Below are 25,891 nucleotides of genomic sequence, written 5' to 3' on the forward strand. Positions count from 1 at the left end.
TGTGGACAGAGGCAATATGGACAAGTGGGCGATGCTCAACTTAAAATAGTGCAAAGAATAAAAATCCGAACATGCCAAAAGAATTCATTCCAGTGAGTGAGTGCCTACCTTCAGATGGAAGTCTGCGTCCCGCTTATCCTAAGTCATGGAAATCTTATCATGTGTCCATCAAATGTAGGCAGAAAAAAAAAGCTGAAATAAGTGCTTTGTGTAAATCCCGGCATGTGCACGAAAAACTTTAGAAGATATAAGAAAATCTGATATACCATCTCTCTTCCCCATAAATTGCGCTTGGATTTCCAGTTGTTGATTATAGATCTTCAATGTAGAAAATTAACATTATTTAATTTGGCCTATAATGGCCATTATACTTTGTGATGAGAGCTACATATAGGCTTAGCCAATCTGTTTGTAAGCAAAACAAAATAATTATGTAAGTCTGTGCGGCTTACAGCTGTTTCGGTGCTTCATCACACCATCCTCAGAGCCTAATTAACACGAGTAAGTCCGCTAGTTAATCAATTACTTATATTCAAGTGTTAAAAGTAGTGTACGCAAGATTCAAAATGGATTATTAATGATAATAAGATCAAAAAAAAAAAAAGCGAATATAGAATTTTCGAATGAAACAATCATGTCTATAATATTAAATGATAAAAAAATCCGTTAAATATTTCTCTAAGTACATTTTTAACCCGACTACGTCTATAAATTCGGTCCAGTATTAGGATACTCCATAAAGTCAATTGATACATTTTCAGGCCTATAATGGCCATTATACTTTGTGATGAGAGCTACATATAGGCTTAGCCAATCTGTTTGTAAGCAAAACAAAATAATTATGTAAGTCTGTGCGGCTTACAGCTGTTTCGGTGCTTCATCACACCATCCTCAGAGCCTAATTAACACGAGTAAGTCCGCTAGTTAATCAATTACTTATATTCAAGTGTTAAAAGTAGTGTACGCAAGATTCAAAATGGATTATTAATGATAATAAGATCAAAATATAAAAAAAAAAGCGAATATAGAATTTTCGAATGAAACAATCATGACCCTAAGATTAAATGATAAAAAAAAATCCGTTAAATATTTCTCTAAGTACATTTTTTACCGCGACTACGTCTATAAGTTCGGTCCAGTATTAGGATACCATTTCATAAAGTCAATTGACACATTTTCAGGTGAGTTTTGTCATTCTATAATTTTTAAACTACACAACATATACCAATGGTGATTGACAGATGAAGAATAAATATATCCAATGTGACTTTGAGTTGGAGTGCATGACGTTATTTAGCAATATGATGGAGGAAGTTGGGATACGAACTGGCAGGTCGCACACTAGCTGAAGCAGTATAACTTGAAAATGCAAGAGTCCAAATTCAACCTCGCAAATTTCAAGCACAATAATTAATAATAGGTCCCTAATACAAACAACAACAACCAAATTTCTTGGCTTACAAATCAATAATGTGTTAAATTGGAAAAATCATTTTAAAGAAATTACCCCCAAACTAACAGCTTGTTTTGCTATTAGATCTATGCAAGAGATAGTAAATATCAATACCTTAAAAACAATATACTTTTCATACTTCCACTTGGTAATGAGTTTTGGAATAATATTCTGGGGAAATTCTGCAGATAGTAACAGTATATTTCTACTACAAAGAAAGTAATTAGAATAATAGTAGGTGCCAAATCTAGGGAATCGTGTAGGAACTTAAAAAAAAAATTACAAATAATGCCCATGGCTTGTCAGTATATTTTTTCATTAATAAACTTCCTCGAATGTAATCGTGAAAACTTTGTAACTAATGCAACAGTTCATAGCATAAATACTTGTCAAAAAGTAACTTTCATACTTCATTGGCAGGTCTATCGTGCTATCAAAAAGGAGTGCATTATATGGCAGTGAATATTTTTTTGTAATAGCCTCCCTATTACTTACTTACAAATGGCTTTTAAGGAACCCGAAGGTTCATTGCCGCCCTCACATAAGCCCGCCATCGGTCCCTATCCTGTGCAAGATTAAGCCAGTCTCTATCATCATACCCCACCTCCCTCAAATCCATTTTAATATTATCCTCCCATCTACGTCTCGGCCTCCCTAAAGGTCTTTTTCCCTCCGGTCTCCCAACTAACACTCTATATGCATTTCTGGATTCGCCCATACGTGCTACATGCCCTGCCCATCTCAAACGTCTGGATTTCAAGTTCCTAATTATGTCAGGTGAAGAATACAATGCGTGCAGTTCTGTGTTGTGTAACTTTCTCCATTCTCCTGTAACTTCATCCCGCTTAGCCCCAAATATTTTCCTAAGCACCTTATTCTCAAACACCCTTAACCTATGTTCCTCTCTCAGAGTGAGAGTCCAAGTTTCACAGCCATATAGAAGAACCGGTAATATAACTGTTTTATAAATTCTAACTTTCAGATTTTTGGACAGCAGACTGGATGATAAGAGCTTCTCAACCGAATAATAACGCGCATTTCCCATATTTATTCTGCGTTTAATTTCCTCCCGAGTGTCATTTATATTTGTTACTGTTGCTCCAAGATATTTGAATTTTTCCACCTCTTCGAAGGATAAATCTCCAATATTTATATTTCCATTTCGTACAATATTCCCGTCACGATACATAATCATATACTTTGTCTTTTCGGGATTTACTTCCAAACCGATCGCTTTACTTGCTTCAAGTAAAATTTCCGTGTTTTCCCTAACCGTTTGTGTATTTTCTCCTAACATATTCACGTCATCTGCATAGACAAGAAGCTGATGTAGCCCGTTCAATTCCAAACCCTGCCTGTTATCCTGAACTTTCCTAATGGCATATTCTAAAGCGAAGTTAAAAAGTAAAGGTGATAATAGCCTCCCTATGGATATAAAAAATAAAACTCAAAACATAAGACTATTTAGGGCCAAATTAAAGAAGTACCTAATTTCCCACGCCTTCTATTCTGTAGGTGAATTTATGACATTCAGCAATGCTGCATGAATATTTCTGTCTTTATCAAGTATCAATACTAACCCCTTATTGTACTAGCAGACTATATTGTAAAACTCTTCTGTATATAATTATTTCAACTAGACTGTGACTATAATTAAGACTTTGTAGTACTATTAAGATTTTTTTGACATGATCCATATTCTAGCTGTGAAGCGATGTATGAATACCATGGAATGCAAATACAATAAAACGTTCACAGTGGTGTGAAACAATTTCATAAAGAACCAGGCTACAATCTCAATTGTGCAACAATCATTATTCGTCAAGTTAAGCTGTAAACATTCGCGAGTGAATTTGAGTGAATAGAGAAAATTCGCAATGTCTGGCCATATGCAATGCAAATTGGAGTGGCCATATAAGCAGCAGGTAGCAAACAATAGAGCATGATGGTTACTATAGCAACTGACATGTTTACTCTTGTTCCTTGAAGATAGAGAGGTGTAAGTTATTTTGTGCGAGATCGTGCGTATTTGCTTGCTTTCCGCACAAAACCAATACGTGGTAAGTGTGAAATACCACATTCAGTATTCCCAACATAACACACATAACAATTTCCCTCTTCTTAACGCTTAAGAGACATATTCATTTTACTGCTTTAGGCTTTTAACATATGATTTTTAGAGACGTTTAACATAGTAATAATTATAAAATGGAAACTTACCACTGCAATTTCACCTAAATTGCACTGTTAATTATTGTTTTTAAATATTTGCAAAAATTAAGTAAACTCTACTACTCCACTAAAGTTACTGCATTCGTGATGCAAGTAACATTAAGGAAGCTACGAAAAAATCAACAAGATTCCAAATGCCGATGTTATTACTGCAATATGTTATATAAATAATATTGTTAAAATATTAAAATGAAAAATAAATCATTACATAACCTTACCGTTTGTTTTAAGTTCAGACGTATATCACAGTCTGCTGCAATATAGTAAACACAGAAAACATTTTATAGCAACAATGTTGAAGAGAGATATTTTTGTTTTCCAAAATTGCCGTCATTGAACAGAAACCAAGATGGAGATTTCATTGCAACTAATTAGAAATTCCTCTTTCAGGTATGTAATAAACGATCTTCGCACAAAATAATGTACGATACATGAGCGGTATGTTTGTTTTCATGTTCTCGGAAATTAAAAAAGCTCAACTACGTTTCGCTTTTTCAATCTTTTCCTCGAACATGAAAACATCAACATACCGCTCTTGTAACGCATATTACTATTTGACCATCATTATGTTTTCTGGAAACATATTTTTTGGTAAAACAAATGTTATAAACATACTGGTAACCTAAACTGAGATAAATCACAGATTTATATTCGTCCCTCCTCTGGCAAACTAGCGAAAGTGACAAATAAGCGACCCTAGTTTGCCAGAGGAGGGTCATGAAAATAAGTTCAAATAAATAGATGATGATGATGATGATAATAATAATAATAATTTAACATAATTGTTGATATAATAATAATAATAATAATAATAATAATAATAATAATAATAATAATAATAATAAGGCAATTTAAATGAGTAAAAATTAATTGGAATGGTATTTAAAGCAGTTTGAGACATGTGAGATTAATATACCATATATAAAATTGCGGTAAAACAATAGCATGTCATGACATTTTTTTTCTTATTTTCATTTCCAAAATGGCCATATTACATGGTTATCTAAAAAAGGAAAATACTGAAAAATGGCTGAAAACACAGTTCAAATTTGTAAGACCAAATGAAGTATTAGACCTACAAATTCCAAAATCACTAAAAATGGTTAACTTCTAAAGAAAAAAAAAAATACGTAAGTTTTTTTTACCTTGTACGGAGGAGGGACCTGAAGGCTTACACTGCAGCCTTACCACTCCAATTCTGTGAATGATTGGGTAGCCGTACAGCCACGCTCTCATACAAGGACAACACTCTGCACTGTGAACTTAACCCGGGCTATTGTAGTGGTGGTAATAGTAGTAGTAGTAGTTGTTTTACTTTGCCTGGCAAAGTTAAGGCCATAAGGCCTTCTCTTCCACTCAACCAGGTTTCAATATATACATGAAATACAAAATTATGCAATAGATTACAAAACAAAAGAAGATACCTTAGAAATCACATAAAATATAGTAGAAAATTATAAATAGTCAAGATCAGTTACATAATATAAGGGGAATATATACAATTTATAAGACATAAACTGCTCGAGATAATGGATGTTGTTGTATGGATGATACGTGAATTGATAGTAAAATGAATTCGAGGTCCAATACCGGAAGTTACCCAGTAATTCTGCTTCAATTGGTTGAGGGCAAACCCCAACCAGGATTTGAATCAGGGCCTGGTCGTTTCGTGGCTAGACACGCTAACCGTTATTCCACAGCAGTGGACAAAAAAATAGCTTGCTTTTCATAAACATTGCACAATTGTACTTCTGTGCACCTATTTACCAAAAAGTGTATATGCAAGACATACCAAAACATCAACAAATTAAACCTAACCTCTTACTGATCCTGACTTTACAAAAATTCGCTTTCTACCTATCTATCATTCATTTTCTATATACCTACCTATCTATCAAGAAAGTGTATATCCAAGGCATATCAAACCGAACCTAACCATCACTGATCCTCGATCTTAGGAAAGCTTGCTCGCTATCAAAAAACATGTACCATACAACACATACCAAAAGCCTGAAAAAACCAAACCTAACCTGTCAACAAACCTCGATCTTACAAGAACTTTCTTATTCCAGAGTTCTATAATTTGCACAAAAACTTTTACTGAATAATATAGCATGTCTTATCAAAAAAGATCGCTCACTAAACTGAGTTCTACCTCCTCCGTGATCATTAACCAGAAGACTCAATGATCTATTATAACTTCTTCGAATATAATCAAATCTATCACCTACACAAAAGGTGTCCCAAGTAGGACTCTTGGTTACATCATGCTTCACGATTACATCCCCGTAATTGCTGGTAATCACAAGTGTTTTTCTTCTCTTTGCTGGCGACCAAACTGCTTACTTGTAACATACAATGGCACTATTTTAATGTCATGCTGAATATGCAGAACTGAAAGGTATTATTATTACCATAGAATTGTAGATTATTTGCATGGCATTTAATGATGAATTATTTCAAGAAACTTACTGAGCTGAAGGAGAAGCACAATGTTCCTGCTACTAAAACACACAATATGCAGTTTTGGTCACCCTTGACCTACACAAACACCAACTAGCTGGAAATCCATATACTACCACATATTACAAAAGCCCATTGCCACAGGAACTTCATAATCTCAGAAGCATATGAATCTCTGGTCACCAGAGAGAGAAGAGAGACACATTCTATCATAAAACAGGTAAAATCACAAAATGAACAAACTTTTTATTAGGAGAAAAGTTTTCCGGGCAATCAGGCCGTGGTCCGTTGGTTGTGTGACCAAACGTTTCGTTCACTATGGTGAACATCTTCAGTGGTGTGGAGTACTGGTGCGGCTGGTTCTGCTGCGCATGTCGGACAGTCTGCGTCGTCGTATTTATAGCGTGAGGGGGGGGGGGCGTGGCTTGCTGTTGTCTCCAATGAAGATGTTCACCGCAGCAGTGAAGGAAACGTTTGGTCACACAACCAACGGACCATGGCCTGATAGCCCGGAAAACTTTTCTCATACTGACTCAGGCTGTGAAAGCCTACACTCGAATATAAACTTTTTATTGCTTGACAGCCATTTCTTAACCATAAATAAGTTATATGCGCTCAAACCGATATTAACTTCGAAAATACGTTTTCATAAAATATATAGGTAACATAATAACCCGAATCACGTAAAGTGAAGTGGGTAGGCATTGGATACATACATACTTACTTACTTACTGGCTTTTAAGGAACCTGAAGGTTCATTGCCGCCCTCACATAAGCCCGCCATTGGTCCCTATCCTGAGCAAGATTAATCCAGTCCCTACCATCATATCCCACCTACTTCAAATCCATTTTAATATTATCTTCCCATCTACGTCTCGGCCTCCCCAAAGGTCTTTTCCCCTCTGGCCTCCCAACTAATACTCTATATGCATTTCTGGATTCGCCCATACGTGCTACATACCCTGCCCATCTCAAACGTCTGGATTTAATGTTCCTAATTATGTCAGGTGAAGGATACAATGCGTGCAGCTCTGCGTTGTGTACATAGGTAACATAATTAAGAAAACGAAGTTTCAATCTACTGCAACATATAAACACAAAATTCACATTCAGATAATTTATTTACAATTTTCCTCAATACATACAGACTTATACCCTGTTTCACTCTTGTTTAACAGCTGCAAACATTCTTAAGAGACACTAAGCCAGCTTTAATAGGAATGAAAATGAATTACTGAAGTAGGTTACATAGAAAAAGAAAATATGCTAATACAGTTTTGCCACACAATTATTAAGAACCTGAAAATGAACAAACATAGGCTCTACATGAAGTTTCCATACGCAAATCAAATTCGCGTTGAAGCAGCTTTCCTGGAACTGCAACAAGCAAACTTGGGTGTCTCTCAGACATATCAGCTACTGGATGGAATCTGAAACAGTTATCATAACAGTACATACAACAACAATAACAACAGTTCATGTCTCCTTCTTCTGAGGTTTTCTCTCCTCGGCCATCTGTGCCAGCTTCTTCTCCAGCTTCTTGCTGATGGCATTCCTCTTGAATGCATTGGGCTTCGGTGGAGGAGGATGTCGGAAGTCCTGTCTAGCTGCCCTTCGCGCAGCTTCCCCACAGCCATGCAGTTCGGGCAGACCATGCGTTATACAGAATCTCTTCTTACAGTGAACACAAGAGAGTCCAACTAATTCTGTTGGGACTTTGCAAGCATTCCATGGACATCGCTTATCCATTTCTTGAAACTCTGCAATCAGTGAATCAAAATCTTCTGGTTCTTGTTTTTTCCTAATTTTCTTGTTGACTTTTTCTTTTCTCTTATTTTCAGTTTTATTAATACCAGTTTGCTCACACGCTTTCAAATCAGTTTGTTTTTCAATTGTTTTCTCAACAGTCTTTGTCTTTGAGTTTACTTCCGGATTCACTCGTTCTGCAGAAGAGATGTCTGTCGCCTGAGTTTTCACAGATGAATTGTTGGTACTATCAGTCTTGTTTTGAGTATTTGCCTCGTCAGAATAAGGTTGCTTATCTGATAACTTAGCTCGTCCACCTGAAGTGTTTTTAGTTTTTTCACTAGTGTCCACATATTCAAGAGAGACTTTACGTTCTGATGACTTACGAACCACAATATATCTATCACTTCCCTCGCCAACGCTAGTGTGAATAAGATTCAATTCAGAGGCTGCTTGGTGAATTAATCTTCTGTCAAACGCTGATATAGTCTTAGGAAACTCCAATTCCCGTTGTATGTCATTACTGACAAATTCTTTAAGAAGAGACTGATAATAGCTCTCTTTCTCTTGTTTGCCATCATCAATTTTTCTCTGCTGTTCATTTTGCTTCTGACTGTCTTGCTGGGGTTGAGTATTCTTCTTTTTCTTCTTCTGCTTCTCTGGTTTCTTTTCGTTCTGGACTTTACTGCTTTGTTGGAACTTTTGGTTCTGAGCAACTTCTTTCGGCATCTCCACATCTGTCACATATTGCTCAGCAGAATGGACGATTCCGTGTTGTGTCATGTAGTCGAGAAGGCTCGCTAGCGTGTTGTCACATGATACTGTCGTCGAGTCGGCCACGAGACACAGGAATCTTCGTGCACGACTCACTGCCACGTTCAATCTGCGTCGGTCGCTGATGAATCCCAGCTCTCGCTCAGGGTTGGATCGGACCATGGACAACAGAACGACTTCCTTTTCACGGCCTTGGAAGCCATCAACCGAGCGCACCTCTATGCCTTTCAAATGGGCGAGATGCGCCCTTATCAGCTCCACCTGGTGATTGTACGGAGTGATCACTGCTATGGAAGTTTGTGGGACGTTAGCTGCAACCAATCGCTTTGCAAGAACGGCGATGATGCCAGCCTCCCCATGGTTGCAACGTGAAGATTCAAAAACCTCCTCCTCCATGTCACAGCCCGCAGTATCCACTAGTAACAAAGTCATTTCGGTTTCGTCTACGGTCTCTACGTGAGGTAGGTCTTTCAGTAAGTGTCCTGCAACAGAGCTGTCTGCCTCCAACTGTCCCTCATACATCTCCTGAGACGGCCAAGTCATGATGTCAGCATGCATACGGAACTGTCTTGTCAGCAGTCTGTAACCTTCTTTTCCGAATTTCTCGATTGCTCGTTCCATAAGACTCAGCCCTAAACCACCTTTTTCGGCTTTCTGACTGACGATCGTAGGCGGCAACTGAAGGTGGTCTCCTGCAAGTATAGCTTTCGGAGCCATGGGAAGAGCAATCCAGCAAGCTGCCTCCAATGCCTGGGAACACTCATCGATGAGAACGCAGCTGAAATGATCGTCTGGTAGATGTTTCAGAGGACCGACGTCACTAGCCGTCACTAGAGTTGAAAGTACGACATCAGCCCCTCGTAGTACTTCATCCAGAGCACGAGATTCCCTCTGCTGCAGCTCCTTACGCAAGGTCTTCAATTCGCTGTGAAGTTCGGCATTCGTCTCTTTACGATGTCTTGTTTTTAGTTTTCTCAAAACATTGTTCAAATCCTTCCGCACGTCTTTCACTATCTGAGTGCTACTGCTCGTATCCACAATTGCATCTAGGGAGTATTTTGCTGTTGAATCCATTACTCGTGCCGGATGACCCAACCGTACCATTTTGACAGAATGACTAGCCAACTTTTCAACTATATTGTCCACTGCTATGTTAGAAGGTGCACACACCAGAAGCTTATTCTTTGCCAGAACTAACTGCAATATTATCTCCACTAGTGTTGTTGTTTTTCCAGTGCCTGGTGGTCCGTGAATAATGGCTAAATTTTTCATTTCAAGTGCAAATTTAACTGCTTCTTTCTGATCTTTATGAAGATTTTGATTAATGTATTTTAGCTCCCCATCAGAATCTAATAGCAAAGGAGAAATCTTAACGCGTTCCAATGAAATGTTCTTACCAAACAATAAATCTGCTAACACTTTACCGGGTTTATTTGTCCGTGCCAAACTTTTTAAACTAGATTTTAATCGGGAGTAAGTAATATCATTGGCCAGTTTCACTAAAGTGTAAATTGCACTTTCCTCTTCACTAAAACTGTTTACGTCTTCAAATGATACTCCAATACAGTCATCTTTGCTAAATTTTACAACACCAGTTGCAATCGGCAAGTTCTGAAGGTTGGAACCTTCTATTACGCCAACAACATCTCCATAAGAAAGACTGTGTGTTTGCAGCACATTGTTTTTGGAACTTCGAAACTCTGCTATAACATAACCACCTAAACACGAACTATATGAGACCAGTATTACATTTTTTAAACAAACACCTCCTTGCGAAGCATTTATCAACTTTGTAGACTGTTCACATTCTTCCTTACGTTCTTCTTCGAGAAGTGCCAGGTGTTTGGTCACGAAGTTTGAAATGATCTCTTCACACAAAGTGGCCATTATTAAACAGCGGCAAAACTTTTTTAAACAAAGATATATACATCAATGTTACATTTTGTAAGTTAAAGAACATTGATTAAGAATCTGCCGACACCACATTTCATAACACCACATTGCTATCACTAGTAACAGCTGATTATCAGGTTGACCAACTGCTCAAGAGATATGTCGGTCATGCGATGTGCGGCTGTTGCATTGAGGAGGGAAATGCAGGGAAATCACGTAGGGCTAGGGAATGAAATATTTTCAATAATGGCTATCCCGTTTGTTTTGTCAATGTAGTGATCAATTTTAAAGCACGTGTTTTGTGTTTAAACAGTACAATCACGGTTAAAAATGAAGCGTTTATCTGACGAGAGAACTAAATTAGTGTTTGAGAAACTCTCAAAATTGTATGAATATTTTTTTAACACTTATAAGTAAATTGTCCATTTTTTTCTTTCACATTGAGGTTAAGCACATGCATTCTGTTTATGATTTCAGTATAGGATCTAATGTCAAGCTGTTGATTGACCGACCAGACGGCACATATTGTTTTAGAGAAAAGAAGGATCGCGTATACTATGTTTCAGAGAAAATACTTCATCTTTCAAGTAATGTTCCACCAGACCACTTAGTAAGTGTAGGAACGTGTTTCGGGAAGTTTACAAAGTCTGGGAAATTCATGCTTCATATTACAGCTCTCGATTACTTGGCTCCCTATGCGCAGGTAACTATATGTATACTTTATTATTCTTTTCGGAAACAGTTTTTAAGAAACTAGGCCTACACTTTGTTTGTATTCTAGTTGAGGTTATGTCTCTTCGAAAACTTAAGATATCTCTCCATAATTTTCAGACTTGATAATTTGAAATACAGCATTATCATCCTGCAATTTTGGCATTTCTGATTTCTTTCATTCACCATATTTTTATTATAAGGCCTAGTAACAAGGATCGTTGCAGATCCTCAATTTCAGCACCTCTGTATTTCGATTTGTTTAAAAAAATATATATCTAGACCTATCTTAAGATTTAAAAAATGAGGTACCTGCATATTGCGTGATTACTAAGAATGAGATTAAAGTATTAATCTATAAATTAAAATTAATAATAATAATAATAATAATGGCTTTATTTAACCTGGCAGAGTTAAGGCCGTAAGGCCTTCTCTTACACTCAACCAGGATTAAAACTTGCTTACACAGTTGAATATAAAACTGGATCAGAATTAAATAATTACATACTGATACATAATGAGATCAAAAGAGGTGCGTGAATCATTTTAATTTTGTTCGCAGTATAAAATTTGGGTGAAGCCATCTGCAGAACAGCAGTTTTTATACGGCCATCATATTATGAAGTCTGGTTTAGGACGGATCACGGAGAACACTCCAAAGTACCAAGGTGTTGTAGTTCTGTCCATGAGCGACTTGCCTCTGGTAAGTGATTATTTCTTACTTCCCGTCACTCACTGATCAGAAATGTTTGTCGTGTTACTTAGATGTTTATACAATGTGTTCTTTCCATTAGGGTTTTGGAACTGCAGCCAAATCAACATCAGAATGCAAACACTCAGATCCTATGTCTGTTGTCTGTTTTCATCATGCTGACATAGGAGAATATATTCGATCAGAGAGTTCTCTGTTATAATTACATTTTGAGTATTTAATTTCAATCTGTATATATTGTAAGCATGATTTTCTTTGAATAAATTCATTTTTATATAAATGTACTTTAAACGCATTTTGTGATTATTATGCAACCAAGCTCGGAATAGGATCAGTGAGTTTGGCAACTACAATCCTCGTACACTTGCATTCTGGCTGTCAGCCCTCTTGCTCGCTACAGTAGCACTACCAGTCCATCCTATTCCAAGCTTGGATGAGTAATACACAAGATAAGTTTTCCTTTATTTACTAATCCTTTTTAACTACATGTATTGTTCAGGGATCACAGACACAAATTCATAATAGAACTAAAATTTAATCTAGGAATATCCCACTCATTGAAACTACAGCTGTGGAGGTTTTAATATTTTATTTGTATTTCGGTTTACAAATGGAGAGTGTGGATCTATGATAAGAGAAGTAATTAATGAAAGGCATATAAAATATTTTCTCTTCTTATGAATCAACATTCCAGAATTAGTCCCACCTCACAAAGTTTTCACTATGGCTCACTCAAAGTGTATGTTATCACTTCAATATTACAAAACTCGCGATTACAAATTAAACGAATGGTCGCACAGGTCTGTAGCTCCTCTCAATGCAGAGATATTACTGAAAGAATCCACGTGGCACAGATAAGTTTATACCCAACTCCCGCACCAACATGCCCATGTAGTAAGGAGAGGCAGTGGAGCACCCAAAAATATGGTTTGGAGGGCTATTTATAATCAGGATCATAAAGCAACAATTAAATTTCAGAACGCACACCCTATTTGACTCCACAATACCGAACACAAACACTTCCACTCCCACCATGAAAGCAACTGCAGAAAAAACTGGAAACAGACAAGGACCTCAACTTGTTCTGAAGATGACTAACAGTGCAATCGAAAGTAGTCAACTAAAGTAATTTACCATCCTGATTTCAATTTAACACTAGAAAGTGTTGTTTTTGAAACTAAATCTTAAACAGTATTAAAGCTGTATCCATATATGAAGTATGGATGGTTTGAGAAGTACAGACTGTGGTACTGAGATGTGATTGGCTAGATGGAATGGTTGGAACTTTTTTTTTAACATAACAAGGCTGTTCAAAAATAAATGATTCGAAGATCATGCACTTTTCTCAATACTGTTCTCCAACCAGGAGATCAACCGTGAAAGGAATGTGCTTACTATTGCGTCATCTATTGGAGCAAAGTAGATAGATAATACCGTTATAACATCAGTTTAAAAACCATGCGCTCTCCTGCATATGTTATTTCCTGTGGAGTGATTAAAAGACCAGGAGATTAACAGTGATCTAATTTTGTAACTAGGGTAGTATCAATATGTCTGTGTATCAATGTTATTGTTTGTGCTGTGAGAGCTAGCCAATACAGATACGAGTACCCACGTGTGTGAACTTATGACATCAACATTCATTCACAGAATTACCCCGCTTCGTCTCAGTCCCCAAAGACTTTCTCGTGGTTGGAGTACAGTAATAGATACAGACATTATGAAGCTTTCTTCTTTCTCCCTACCTTCCCCTTCTTTTTCTATTTGAAGGGGGCTTGAGCCAGCCCCCTTAATCCCCCCTGTGCTACTCAGGGGAGGTGGTGTCTTTGGGCGTGATCACACAAGTTACAATGGCACATGGCCTAACTACTTACATCTTTCAAGGAATCCGCAGGTTCATTGCCGCCCTCACATAAGCCCGCCATCAGTCCCTATCCTAAGCAAGATTAATCCAGTCTCTACAATCATATCCCACCTCCCTCAAATCCATTTTAATATTATCCTCCCATCTACCTCTCGACCTCCCCGAAGGTCTTTTTCGCTCTGGCCTCCCAACTAACACTCTATATGCACTTCTGGATTCGCCCATATGTGCTACATGCCCTGCCCATCTCAAATGTCTGGATTTAATGTTCCTAATTATGTCAGGTGAAGAATATAATGCGTGCAGTTCTGCGTTTTGTAAGGCCGTTCCCTGACGGGTCGGTAGAACATCGGTATGACATCAACTCGGTAAGCGCTCTGCATGCCGAGTCAATGTCGCAGCCATATATTTGAATTGACAGCCTCACACGGGTCGGTGTGGCACAGTACCGATACAACTTGTTTTCGGCATGCCAGAATTGCTGCACATTTCTCACTCGGCAAATAGCATTTACCAAGTGAAGTTATGAATATTTATATTTATGCTCGACCATGCCGAAATGTAGTAATTATACACCTGGTAGCAGTCCTTTAATGCATGTCATTAAAGTACACCTATTCATTAAAGTTCAGGTTTTCGATTATTCCCGGATATGCAATCGAAAGATGAGGGAAACGTCACGGAGGCTGGAAATCAAATACTGTCGCAGAAGGTTATGTTCTGTTACTATAATAATTAGCGTTAATTGTAAATAATATTCAAATAAATTCAATTTGTCATCCCGTTTTTCAATTCTAAATCAATTTCCAGGTTATATCAAAATTAGTTCATGTTACATTACATCAAGGTCAATGACATTATTGTCGCTTGCGCTCGTTTCATAAACAAACATACTTGCGTCTTAATTACTATCATTATAGGCTCGTTGCATAATGTGCTATTGTAATAAAGGATATTTTACCATTATGTCAGTGGAAATACAGTTAGTTCTTGAAGAAGAGAAATATCCGTCTTTAACAATTTCAAATTGGCGGAATATTCACGAAAAGACACAACAGAAAAGGCGTGGGGAGAAGTTGGCAAAACTCTTGAAATGTCCTCTTTGTCATTCTGTGCATTGACAGGAATTTTTCATCATCTAGTGTCAATTCTCGAGCTGTTACAAACAACCTAGGCCTACACTTTATAGTCCTTTCAATGTACGGATATACCCAGTATCATTTCCTTTTCCTTCTTAACCTTAAATACACATAGAATGCAATATCTAATTCATCACTAGACGACATTCCCTTTTGAAGGTTCAATAATTACTGAGTATTTAGAAAACGTGCACTGGAGTGATGCAGAAAAAAACACATGTATGGCACAGACATGCCGTACCATGAGGGAGTCCAGTGCGGTACAACATCGTTCACACAAATGTTGCACCGCTGTTACACTGACCCGTCAGGAAGGGCCCTAACTTTCTCCATTTTCGTGTAACCTCGTCTCTCTTAGCCCCAAATAATTTCCTAAGCACCTTATTCTCAAACACCCTTAACCTCTGTTCCTCTCTCAAAGAGAGAGTTCAAGTTTCACAGCCATTCAGAACAACCAGGTAATATACAGTAAAACCCTGATAAGACACTGTTCAAGGGACCGCGTATTAGGCAGGTATACTAATTTTGACTTACGTACAGCATCTATTAGCATTTTTCTTTACTGAAATACATAATTCATGAAAGGTAATATAGCATTACTCCATTATGTAATTACTGTACTGTACGTCAAAGACATTTACGATACTGTATGTATGTACTGTACTTAATTCTTTCGAAAAGAGTCCTTTATAGTTGTTTGCCGTGTGCGTGTTCTCCAAGCCCTCATGTTTACCACACTTCACTCTCTTGCGCTTACACCCTCCCGATGTCGCAGCTGCAGTGATTGAGTCGCGATTTTTTATTATCATTATTAATGTCGACGATAGGATTCCTAATGAATCAGACAGTTGTTTTTGATTAAGAGTACTGTTTTGATCGTACTTTCGTAAGATTTCGAATTTTTCAGACACAAAAAGCGCTTTTCGTTTAACACTCACAGACACTTCAATACACTAAAAGATAACAAACTGACCAGCAAAAATTCCCAGAATTTTCTTACGGTCGAGTGAGGAATGTTGCTTGGGAAAGAGAGGATTGGCAAGAGGGTGGATTATTGTAACTGCAAGCTGCGCAGGTAAAGGGTCGAATAAGGGAGCGTGACAAGAGGGTGGAGTATTGTATAGTATAAAGTTTTAAATACGCAGGTATTGTCGCACCATCGAATCTGTGCCCCTTCAGCGCTGTCGTCGTTCTTGGGAAAGTTAACGCCTTTACTCACCCCATTCCACCCGCTTCTCTCCCACTACGTCAAACAGCAGGCCACGAACCTTGCCGAATAGGGATGTTGCCAAACTTCCGCCAAACAGTGTCATGTCTCTTGAATATTGCTTATAATAATGTAAGGTTAATTATTACTTATTCATAATTTAATTTAAGTAAGTCTAATGACGCTGATTGACTTACGATTGTTTGCAGATAATTATATTATTACAGTGGATATTTATTGGTTTAATTGAAATTACATCAGAAACATCGCTTTGCCAGCATTTTTTAACAGTATAATGTGGATGTATCCATGTGTTTCGTCTAAATACACAATTTACTTTCCTTCTCTGCGAAATTTCGCAATTTTTCTTAAATAACTGGCCCTCCATGCTACAATATAATTTCTTTCAATCAAAATACATCTTGTATTTCTACAGTTTTTAAATCTAAATCCCATGTCTCGAATCACTTTCCGTAGCGTTTCTCTCCCTCCTTGGAAATTTATTGCTTCTCTCGCAACCTTCAATAATTTCTCCAATGTCGAAACTTCTTTCTGCATCGTATAAAATTCTTGTATCTTTCTTCTTAAAATACATCTGTCCATATCATCTACAAGAATTAAAGGTTCCCTTGGTCTGTACTTCCCTGGTGACTCTAGCTTTTCATCTCCTGCACAGACTCCCTCTCTCCTGATTTTCATTAGGCGCTCTGATCTGCCTATATAAATTACATAAAAATTTGTATTATATATTAGTTAAGTAAGTAATTTTAATACGTAATCAATTGAAATAAAATAAGCCTCACATGTGATCGCAGCTGCTCTTTTCGTTGCCTGATTTATAGGAAACAAATATTGACCTGTTTGTTTCTCTTCATCGCAAAATGCTATTACTTGCTTAATAATATTTCTTTCACCACTCCGTGCTACAGTATTCATGTTGAGTTGACAACACTGGACTGCAAGTGCAAATAAACTGTCCCGCAAGAAGGCTCAAAATTGTGGGTAGTGGGAGAGAGAAAGAGAGAGGGATAGAAAAGAGAGAAATAGGAATACAGGGAGAGAAATGAATTGCCGAGGCTGAAAAGGAATTAAGGTTCAGTTCGCATATCTTACCGGGGGGCACAGATCCGATGGTGGGACTATAAAGGGTCGAATGCAATACTTTCCAGGTTAATGGCACCAGTAAGTTCAATGGCCAAAATGATTCATTGCTGTTACAGTACATTGCTGAAAATTACATCGAAAATATTCCACAAAAGTAGCGTATTATGCGGGACTTGAGCGCAACAAACGGGGTATTTTATAAAGGCGTTATATATGAAATATTCAGGGACCGGACAAAAAAGCGTATTACACGGGATAGCTTAATAAGCAGGCGCATCTTATCGAGGTTTTACTGTAACTGTTCTATCAAGCATGTAAATGTATGGCATATCCAGCAATGTATGTGTCATGGTTCAAGCTATGTTTACCCTAGCTGGGCTTACACACAGTCAGTGTTTTTAACTGTCAATCTGTTGGCCACATGGCAGCAAGCAGATATCCTTATGAATTTAATTTGTAATTGTTTAGGATTTAATATCGATACTGGAAATAATAGAACTATTAAGAGATCGGCCATAATTCGAATGCTGGTTCATTTGATGAGAAATTTCTGCTGCAAATTCTTAGAATTAATCTGTTTAATCAGAAAGATGGAAATTAAATTATGGTTTTTATTTAACAACGCTCGCAACTGCAGAGGTTATATCAGCGTCGCCGGTGTGCCGGAATTTTGTCCCACAGGATTTCTTTTACATGCCAGGAAATCTACTGACATGAACCTGTCGCATTTAAACACACTTAAATGCCACTGACCTCGGCCGGGATCGAACCCGCAACCTCGTGCATAGAAGGCCAGCGCTATACCAACTACGCTACTGAGGGCGACAAAAAGATGGATTCTTAGAACCCAGGAAAATCAAAGGTAAGCTGAAAGATGTTGAGTTCAAAAAATGATGCTATCTTCCAAATAAAGGACGATTATCGCCATCAAACAAACTATTAAGTCACTGCGTAGGACTAACCTGTAGCAAATGGAGATATGCCATAAAGATGATTGGCAATGCTACTGCTATACGTGCCATACCTGGTAAAACCATGGCTAATAACCATAGTCGACATTGCCATGATGAGACTGAAACCCTGCTCCATGTCCTTGGTTCCTGTCCCGCCTGTCCCTAAGGTGAGGTTCTCCACAATACCAGGCACCAACTATCACACAGGCTCTAAGGGATTCTGGCTTCAGGTGTACGAAGAAGTTCAAGGTTTATCAGAGAATGACAGTTCCCACAGGAACAACATTTTAAAATTCTTTTTCAGAACAAAAAATTACATTTGTTCAGATCAAATTTCTGCACGTTTAAAGGACAAAACTAACATTCTTTCGATCATTTATTATCATAAAACACTGCTCTCTTAAACTGACTGAGTCCACACCTGTGGAGTAATGGTTAGTGCGTCTAGCCGCGAAACCAGGTGGCCCGGATTCGATTCCCGGTCGGGGCAAGTTACCTGGTTGAGGTTTTTTCCGGGGTTTTCCCTCAACCCATTATGAGCAAATGCTGGGTAACTTTCGGTGCTGGATTCCGGACTCATTTCACCGGCATTATCACCTTCAGCTCATTCAGACGCTAAATAACCTAAGATGTTGGTAAAGCGTCGTAAAAAACCTACTAAAATAAAAAAAAATAAACTGACTGAGCATATTGGGAATTCAATCAATGATTTTTCGAAAACACGCTATGAAATGTTTAATATAAAACAATTTTTATCTCGAAAAGGAAGCAAAAACGAGCAAAATTGTATTAAACTTTTTTGTGTGAAATATCTCAAAGGTAATTAATGAAATTACTTATGGTTCACTCTGTACACTTTTTTCTTTTTATCTTTTATATCGTTTGTTTGCAAAAGCAGCCCTCTACTGGAGGAAGTAAAATAAATAAAATAAGGGTGGGATGTATTATTCCCTCCCACCTTCATTCTAGTAAACTTCAGCCTATAGATTTACTGTGCTTACTTTAGTTTTCTCTTTATGATAAAAAAACTGCTCGAATGCTAGCAGAGGAGACAGGATATACCTTGAGGAAACTTTCCCGAAGACCATCTTTGCCCATATATTTAATGTGATTAGCTGGACGTTGAATGCAGCTAATCGTGTGTTTATTTACATTTGAGTTTACCATCTTGATAGAATCTCCTTTGCTAGTATCTGAGATTCTCGCATTTTAAATCTGTCAGGAAAGACTCTTAGATCTTTATGTTAAATTTCTTCACATCCACACTATGATGGGTTAAGGGAAATAGCAGAATGGTGCTTTCAGGCTATAAATTCGAATCATGCCTAGGCAGCTTTATACAGAGTGATAAAAAAAGCATTCAATATTTTGAAAGGTAGTAATATTCACAATACAAGAAAATGTAGTGCAACAAGGAAGTTTTGTTCTTGTGAACTTTCTACCCATGCTCAAACAGGTACGCTACACATTAAATGAGAAAGATCTCTTCTAACGAAATAGAGTTAGGAAATGATCCCAGGATAGAGGCAGCATTCCCTCGCTGAACCGCTATTCCAATGCGTTGACGAAGGAAATTGATACATCTAGGATCGCCGGTACGGGACAGTAGGCGTGTACCAATTTGGGTGAGTAGATCTTTAGCGTCTCTACACCACGGACCAAAGGTCTCAACTGCAAAAGCAACGAAGATGTAATTTGATGTTAAATGTTCATATTTGCGTCGTTTAGCACGATAAGCGGATTCAGCAGCAGATCTGGCGCAACTGACAGAAGATTTTAAATGGGAAAGGACTAATGTATCTACACATGTAAAATCCCAGATGAGTGATTTACCTTTGGACCAAGGAATTAATGTCAAGCCGTCAGGTCGTTTACCATCCGACCGGCTAATACCAGATGGTTCAAGAAGAGTTGGAATGTCACAGGAGGTTAAAGATCTACTAATGATGTTATTAATAGCAGAATGCCTAGGAATGCGACCTTTACTTCTGGCACAGCTTAAGGCATGATGTCCAAAGGAATCCACAGTCTCTCCGCATATACATTGTAACTTCCACGAAGAAAGGAGAGAAAATAATAATTTAGTGCAACAATATGGGAAATGCTCAATGTGATTTCCATTAAAAAAAAAAAAGCATTCAATATTCTGAGAGACTGTACTATTCATTAAAACTATATACTATACTGTTTACTGCAAACTTACAGAGACCAAATGACTGGAATCATGGAGTCCACCACATACAATAACAAGTGAATCCATCATATAAGACATTTAGCTGCCATCCTATGATCTCCATAGAAAGGCGCACAGCAGGCCAACCTAGCAGCTGAAGTGAAGTCCTTGACTCCACATTCCACAAGACTGCCTAGACTCTACCGGTTGCCGAAAATCCACAAGAAGAAAGTTCAACTGAGACCTATTGTCAGTGCCATAGACTCTACCACCTACCAGCTGGCCAAACACCTTACCAGTCTTTTGAACCCTCTTGTGGGAAAATGCATCCACCATGTCAAGAATTCAGCGAAGTTCATCAAGACCTTACAGAGCATCAGAATAATAAGTTTTGATGTTGTGTCACTATTTACCAGGGTCCCACTCAAGGAAACTGAGTTACTGCGACCTCACTTCCCACCTGAGGTCATTAGACATTTCAACCACACACTCAGCTCCACTTCATGTACAAAGGACTATACTACGAGCAATCCTATGGCGTAGCTATGGACTCACCTCTGTCACAGACAAAGCCAAGACTTCGAGCACAGAGAACGCACCACTAAAACCAGCTCACTTCTACCGTTATGTAGATGACACATTGGTCATCTGGCTACACGAAGAAGCAAAACTTCAGGAATTCCAAGGACACCTGAACAGCATCCACCCGAACATCCAGTTCATGAAAGTGGAAAAAGATGGATGACTCCCCTTCTTGGATATTCTCCAGGAAGTCGGATGGCACACTGGGTCACACCGTATACAGTAAACCGACACATACAGTTGTGTACCTGAACGGACACAGTCACCATCACCCAGCACAGAAACGAATGGTCGTGTCGACTCTTCTGCAAAGGGAGTGGCATTTCGGACCAAGAGAATCTCCCTTCAGAGATCTGACACCTGCGCAAAACATTCCAACAGAACTTCGGCAACAGAGAAGTTAGTTTGTCCCTCAAAAGGGCTTTCTCTGAAAAATCACCTGCCGAGGAAAAATAGGAGATGAAGGGAATGGCATAAATCCCATTTTATGGCCCCACCTTTGGCAAGACTGGCAGGCTACTAAAAAAAACCACAGGATTAAGACTATCCATAAGCTGCCCACAAAGATTCAGAACTTAATGATACCAGTTAAGGTCTCAGGATACTTGGTGTCTATAAAATATCTCGTGAGTATGGAAAATGCTACATCGGCCAGACAGGATGCACCATTATGGAATGTTGCAAGGAACATCAACGAGCATAAGACTATATTAGTCCAATAAGTCGACAGTAGCGCAACACAGCCTGGAAAAGGTCCACAAGATAATTTCAAGGCCACCATCGTCTCGGACAAGGCATCGGGTTATTGGGACCTGGTCTTTAAGGAAGCCATCGAAATCCAACTAGATGGCAATAATTTCAATAGAGGATGGGGGCTTACAGCTCAGTACCGCGCAGAAACCTGTAATCAACAAGTTTCGACCAACCAGAACACTACAGGCAATCGGGATTAGGGACTAGCTCCTGATTGGCTCACAGAGTGAAGCCTTACTGATCGCTTATATACCGGCTAGACATGGTCCCACAGCACTTCAGTCCCTGGAGATCCAACTCACCTGGCTGAGAACCCGAGAAGAATTATTCAATAATAATATTATAATAATAATGATAAATAAAATAAATTTAATGATTTCTTGAACTTCAGAAATTATTCAGTGCCAAAATTCGAAGTGGACGAGAATGAACGACAAATTTTTTGGGGAGCCTTTCTTTTACGTGCCTTAACCCTCAGCAAGCTGGCAGGGTTCATTTTGTACCTTATACCCACTTGCGTATGCATTTCAGGTCAACTTGTGGAGGGTTAAATCTATCATATGGGAACCACAATTTTACTTCTCTCAAGATGGAAACCATGCTAAGGGTTTTATCATCCTTTAAAATCCTTCATCCTTGGTCAGGTTTCAATCTGTGAACCTCAGATTCAAGAGTGGTGTGGTTACTGCGAGACCATCAAGGATGGCTGAACAATAATAATTATAACAACATCAACAATAAAATTTGCCATTGTGGGTGAGGTTGAGAAGAAAACTGAATTATTCACTATTTTTGTGAAAAAGTTAATATTTGCATGATTCTTACAATGTCTACATTAAGGTTTGTTACACATGCGTATGGCAGTATCGAACCTGTTATTATGATGTAAATAAAGATACGGCAAAATCTCCTGTACAGTGAAGGCATAATTATCGAATCCTTGCAAAGATAAGAAGTACAATTTTTATATAGATTTTATTCAATAATAATATATAGTATGCTATTAATTTCAACATGTTACACCTGGGTTTGCCACCATCAGAATGAGGGAAAGTGTGTTTCTTATTGAACACATATCTCACATTCTGAGAAGTGCAAAACTGGACCTGCCATAATGGATAAGAGGTAAAGATTCACTGAAACAGTTATGTTCTGGCCATATATTACAATTCCCATACCAGTATTATATATGTACATGTGTATTCATAAAGTGTTAGTAGCCATTTCCACCACTTCTGAAAACTTCATTACAATGACAGTGTGGAAGAATGTAATTTTAGGTACAGGTACAAATTTTTTTTTTTCTTTCTTAGTGTAATCAGTGCAAATTCTAATTTCTATGAGAAAAACCATTCCCATGCCTTTCCAAATTAAAATTAATTTACACAGTTCTTTTCTGTTCTTTTTTGAGGATGTACAATTTACATAAACTTTGATGTAAAAATTAACCAATATACAGGGCTGGGCAGTATTTGAAATACATGTATTTCAAATACGTATTTGAAATACATTTGTATTTTGTATTTTGTATTTCAAATACTCAAAATACTTTTTTCTTCTTCTTGTTCTTCAAGTTTTGGATTTCGATTTGAAGAATGAATTGTTATCTTATTTGCCTACCCATTTCAGTTGTGCTAGCCATACACTTAGTTTTCTTGCCACAACTGATTTCCTTAATCCCATGAAGAAATCTCCAACAGCATCAAGGATCCATCACCAAACACTTGCTAAGTGTTCAGCATTATGGAATGCGTCTAGAAGACCCAAATCCTCAAATTATATCAGATGTCTTGAAATATTCATTAAAGTTTCCTTGCCCAACTGGATGGAATTCTCTTTATGACTCAATCTCTCAAATATTGCAATTCAAACATGATATAAACAGTATATGTGAAAAACTGGGATTGCCAACCTTCAAAGATGTTGAGTTTCAGTACTTTAAAGAATATTGTGCAGTTCTGAAACCCATTGCCGTAGCCCTTAATTTAATGCAAATGAGAAGACAAGCTATTACGGCCAACTTTTGACCACATTAATTTCCCTTAAAAACAGATTGCATATTCTGTTACCTAGTAATCTACACCATCTATTCCAAGTAACTCCAATCCTAATAAGTTCACTTTCATCAAGATTTAAAGTGATGTTTGATCTGATCCCAGAAGAAAATTGAGCTATTTTGGCAGCTTGCTCCACCCATCATTTAAGATGAGATGGCTACCTGACATTTCCTCACTAAGTGATAAGAAGAGGACACAGAATATGTGTTGTGAAATCAGCTCAGCAGTTATCTGCTACATCTTTGGTCAGTTCAGACGATGAAAACAATTTTTATGTTTTCAACTCAAGTAAAACAGACTCTGAAAAGCAAAAAGAAAAGAATTTGTCTGCTGTGGAGTATGAGCTCATACAATTCTTCAATGGCAAACGGACAACCCTGTGCACTCTAGAGAATTACTCATCAGTGAAACAAGCTTTTATAAATATAATACAAGTTTGTGTTCCTCTACGCCTGTAGAAAGACTGTTCTGTTTTGCAGGATTTATTCATTCACAAGCAAGGGGATCCTTATCTTATGAACATTTGAGGAACTGGTTGTTTTCAAAGAGAGCAGTAATTATTCATATGTAGCATAATTTCATTGCTGACTGGAAAAAGGAAGAAGTTCAGTTACAGTGTTTATATAAAACTTCGAGGTAAAAAACTTTTAATGTTAATATAATATTTTAGATTTTCAGTAATATTCTTATTTCTTTAGGCCTATATATTTTATCGAGTATTTGAAATACAAATGTATTTTGAGTATTTGAAATACAAAATGTATTTTGGTTATTTTTTTAAAGTATTTTGTATTTGTATTTGAAATACTTGGATGTCAGTATTTTGCCCAGCCTTGCCAATATAACCATAACTGTAGCACCAATTAGGAACAGATACCCCAAAACTCAAATATGTAGTAACAGCACTAATTCATTAACTAAGCATGATGGCTTTGAACAAGAGAGACCAATTCCAATATGACTATGAGAAGACAGTTTCACGAAGTCTCATATGATGCACAAAATAATACAAGGGAAAGACGTATGGGAAGAACACATAGTAACATACAAAGAACTACGAACTATCATCAAAATAATTTGCTATTAAAATCGCTAAACCTTCGTCACCACACCAAGGGATACATTAATCATAATCTGTGATTCCCTAGTAAATAAGGGCAACGCAATTGAATGGTTCAGCGAGAGCGTAAACTAACACATAACCGAAATTATAAACATGCTAGCAACTGTCACAATTCCGTTACTGAGACCGAAATATTCTGATTTTAGGCGAATTCTGAAATACTAGAGAAACTATTTACTACAAAATATTTTAATGCACTATTTTTATGTGAAGTTTAATGGAACTATATAGCATTAATTATGCAGGTTAGATTTTTCTCTCTGAACCACACAATTCAGTAAAAAAATATTTCTCAAAGTGAGCTATTATAGAGAAAGATATGTTAATATAACACACACCAATCTTGGATTTGATCATGTCTTGTTCCAAGCTTGTAGTGCTCTAAGGGACAAAAGACTCCAGCAATGCTCAAGACACAACATTGTGCAATCTCTTGTATAGTATTAAAGTTCCTATTCAATTCCAAATTCTTCATTCAATGTTTTTAAATCCCTGCAAAAGAAATAAAAAATTATTATAGGTTAGATTATGTTTCGTTCACCCCAAGCACTTTGCTCAGTAGCACTCAAGCACACACACACATTTTTTTAGCATGTAATTGAAAGGAAGTTACTGTACATAATGTTAAGGCAGTGGCGGTTCCTCGGGAGAGGGAAGGGAGGAACGTCCTCCTCACATTTTCTTCTTTTGAAAGTAAATACCAAATAAAATATGTGCTTTGAAATTCGAGGAAGATTCGATAATTTTTAAGTTCACAGCTATAAGAAAAACTAGGTTGATAGAATTTTAAACGACGCGCGCTCATGTGCTGTAGAAAACTGTGAGAAAGATGCGAGATTGTCTGTGTGGAGGAAAGGCACTCCATTCCTCCTCTACTGCAGTTAACACACATAGACAACAGCGCACTAGCGGCCAGAGAAAGAAGCAGAGTTTTAAAGCAAGTAAATGAACG

General features: G+C 37.6%; 3 protein-coding genes across 6 annotated transcripts in view; 1 reads left to right on the top strand and 2 right to left on the bottom strand.

Annotated features, from left to right (window-relative positions):
- Positions 1–7,250: 7,250 nt before the first annotated feature.
- Positions 7,251–10,686, bottom strand: LOC138714713 (DNA-binding protein SMUBP-2-like). Its single transcript, XM_069846786.1, has one exon. It carries the CDS (start codon positions 10,553–10,555, stop codon positions 7,625–7,627), a length of 2,931 nt encoding a protein of 976 aa, XP_069702887.1. The 5' UTR covers positions 10,556–10,686; the 3' UTR covers positions 7,251–7,624.
- Positions 10,687–10,788: 102 nt separating this feature from the next.
- LOC138714718 (60S ribosome subunit biogenesis protein NIP7 homolog) lies at positions 10,789–12,268 on the top strand. The gene is made up of 4 exons (XM_069846794.1): positions 10,789–10,947; positions 11,039–11,264; positions 11,835–11,975; positions 12,067–12,268. The coding sequence occupies exons 1-4, from the start codon at positions 10,892–10,894 to the stop codon at positions 12,184–12,186; spliced, it is 543 nt and encodes a 180-aa protein (XP_069702895.1). The 5' UTR covers positions 10,789–10,891; the 3' UTR covers positions 12,187–12,268.
- Positions 12,269–13,684: 1,416 nt separating this feature from the next.
- Pex5 (peroxin 5) overlaps positions 13,685–25,891 on the bottom strand; it is a 53,640-nt gene continuing 41,433 nt past the window's right edge. For all 4 annotated transcript variants that reach the window (XM_069846788.1, XM_069846790.1, XM_069846787.1 and 1 more), the window contains exon 13: positions 13,685–25,431. In XM_069846788.1, the coding sequence (XP_069702889.1) occupies positions 25,392–25,431 (40 nt within the window). In that variant the 3' untranslated portion in view covers positions 13,685–25,391. The remainder of the gene's footprint in view (positions 25,432–25,891) is intronic.

This window comes from Periplaneta americana, chromosome 15, assembly GCF_040183065.1.
Source record: "Periplaneta americana isolate PAMFEO1 chromosome 15, P.americana_PAMFEO1_priV1, whole genome shotgun sequence".
NCBI lineage: Eukaryota > Metazoa > Arthropoda > Insecta > Blattodea > Blattidae > Periplaneta > Periplaneta americana.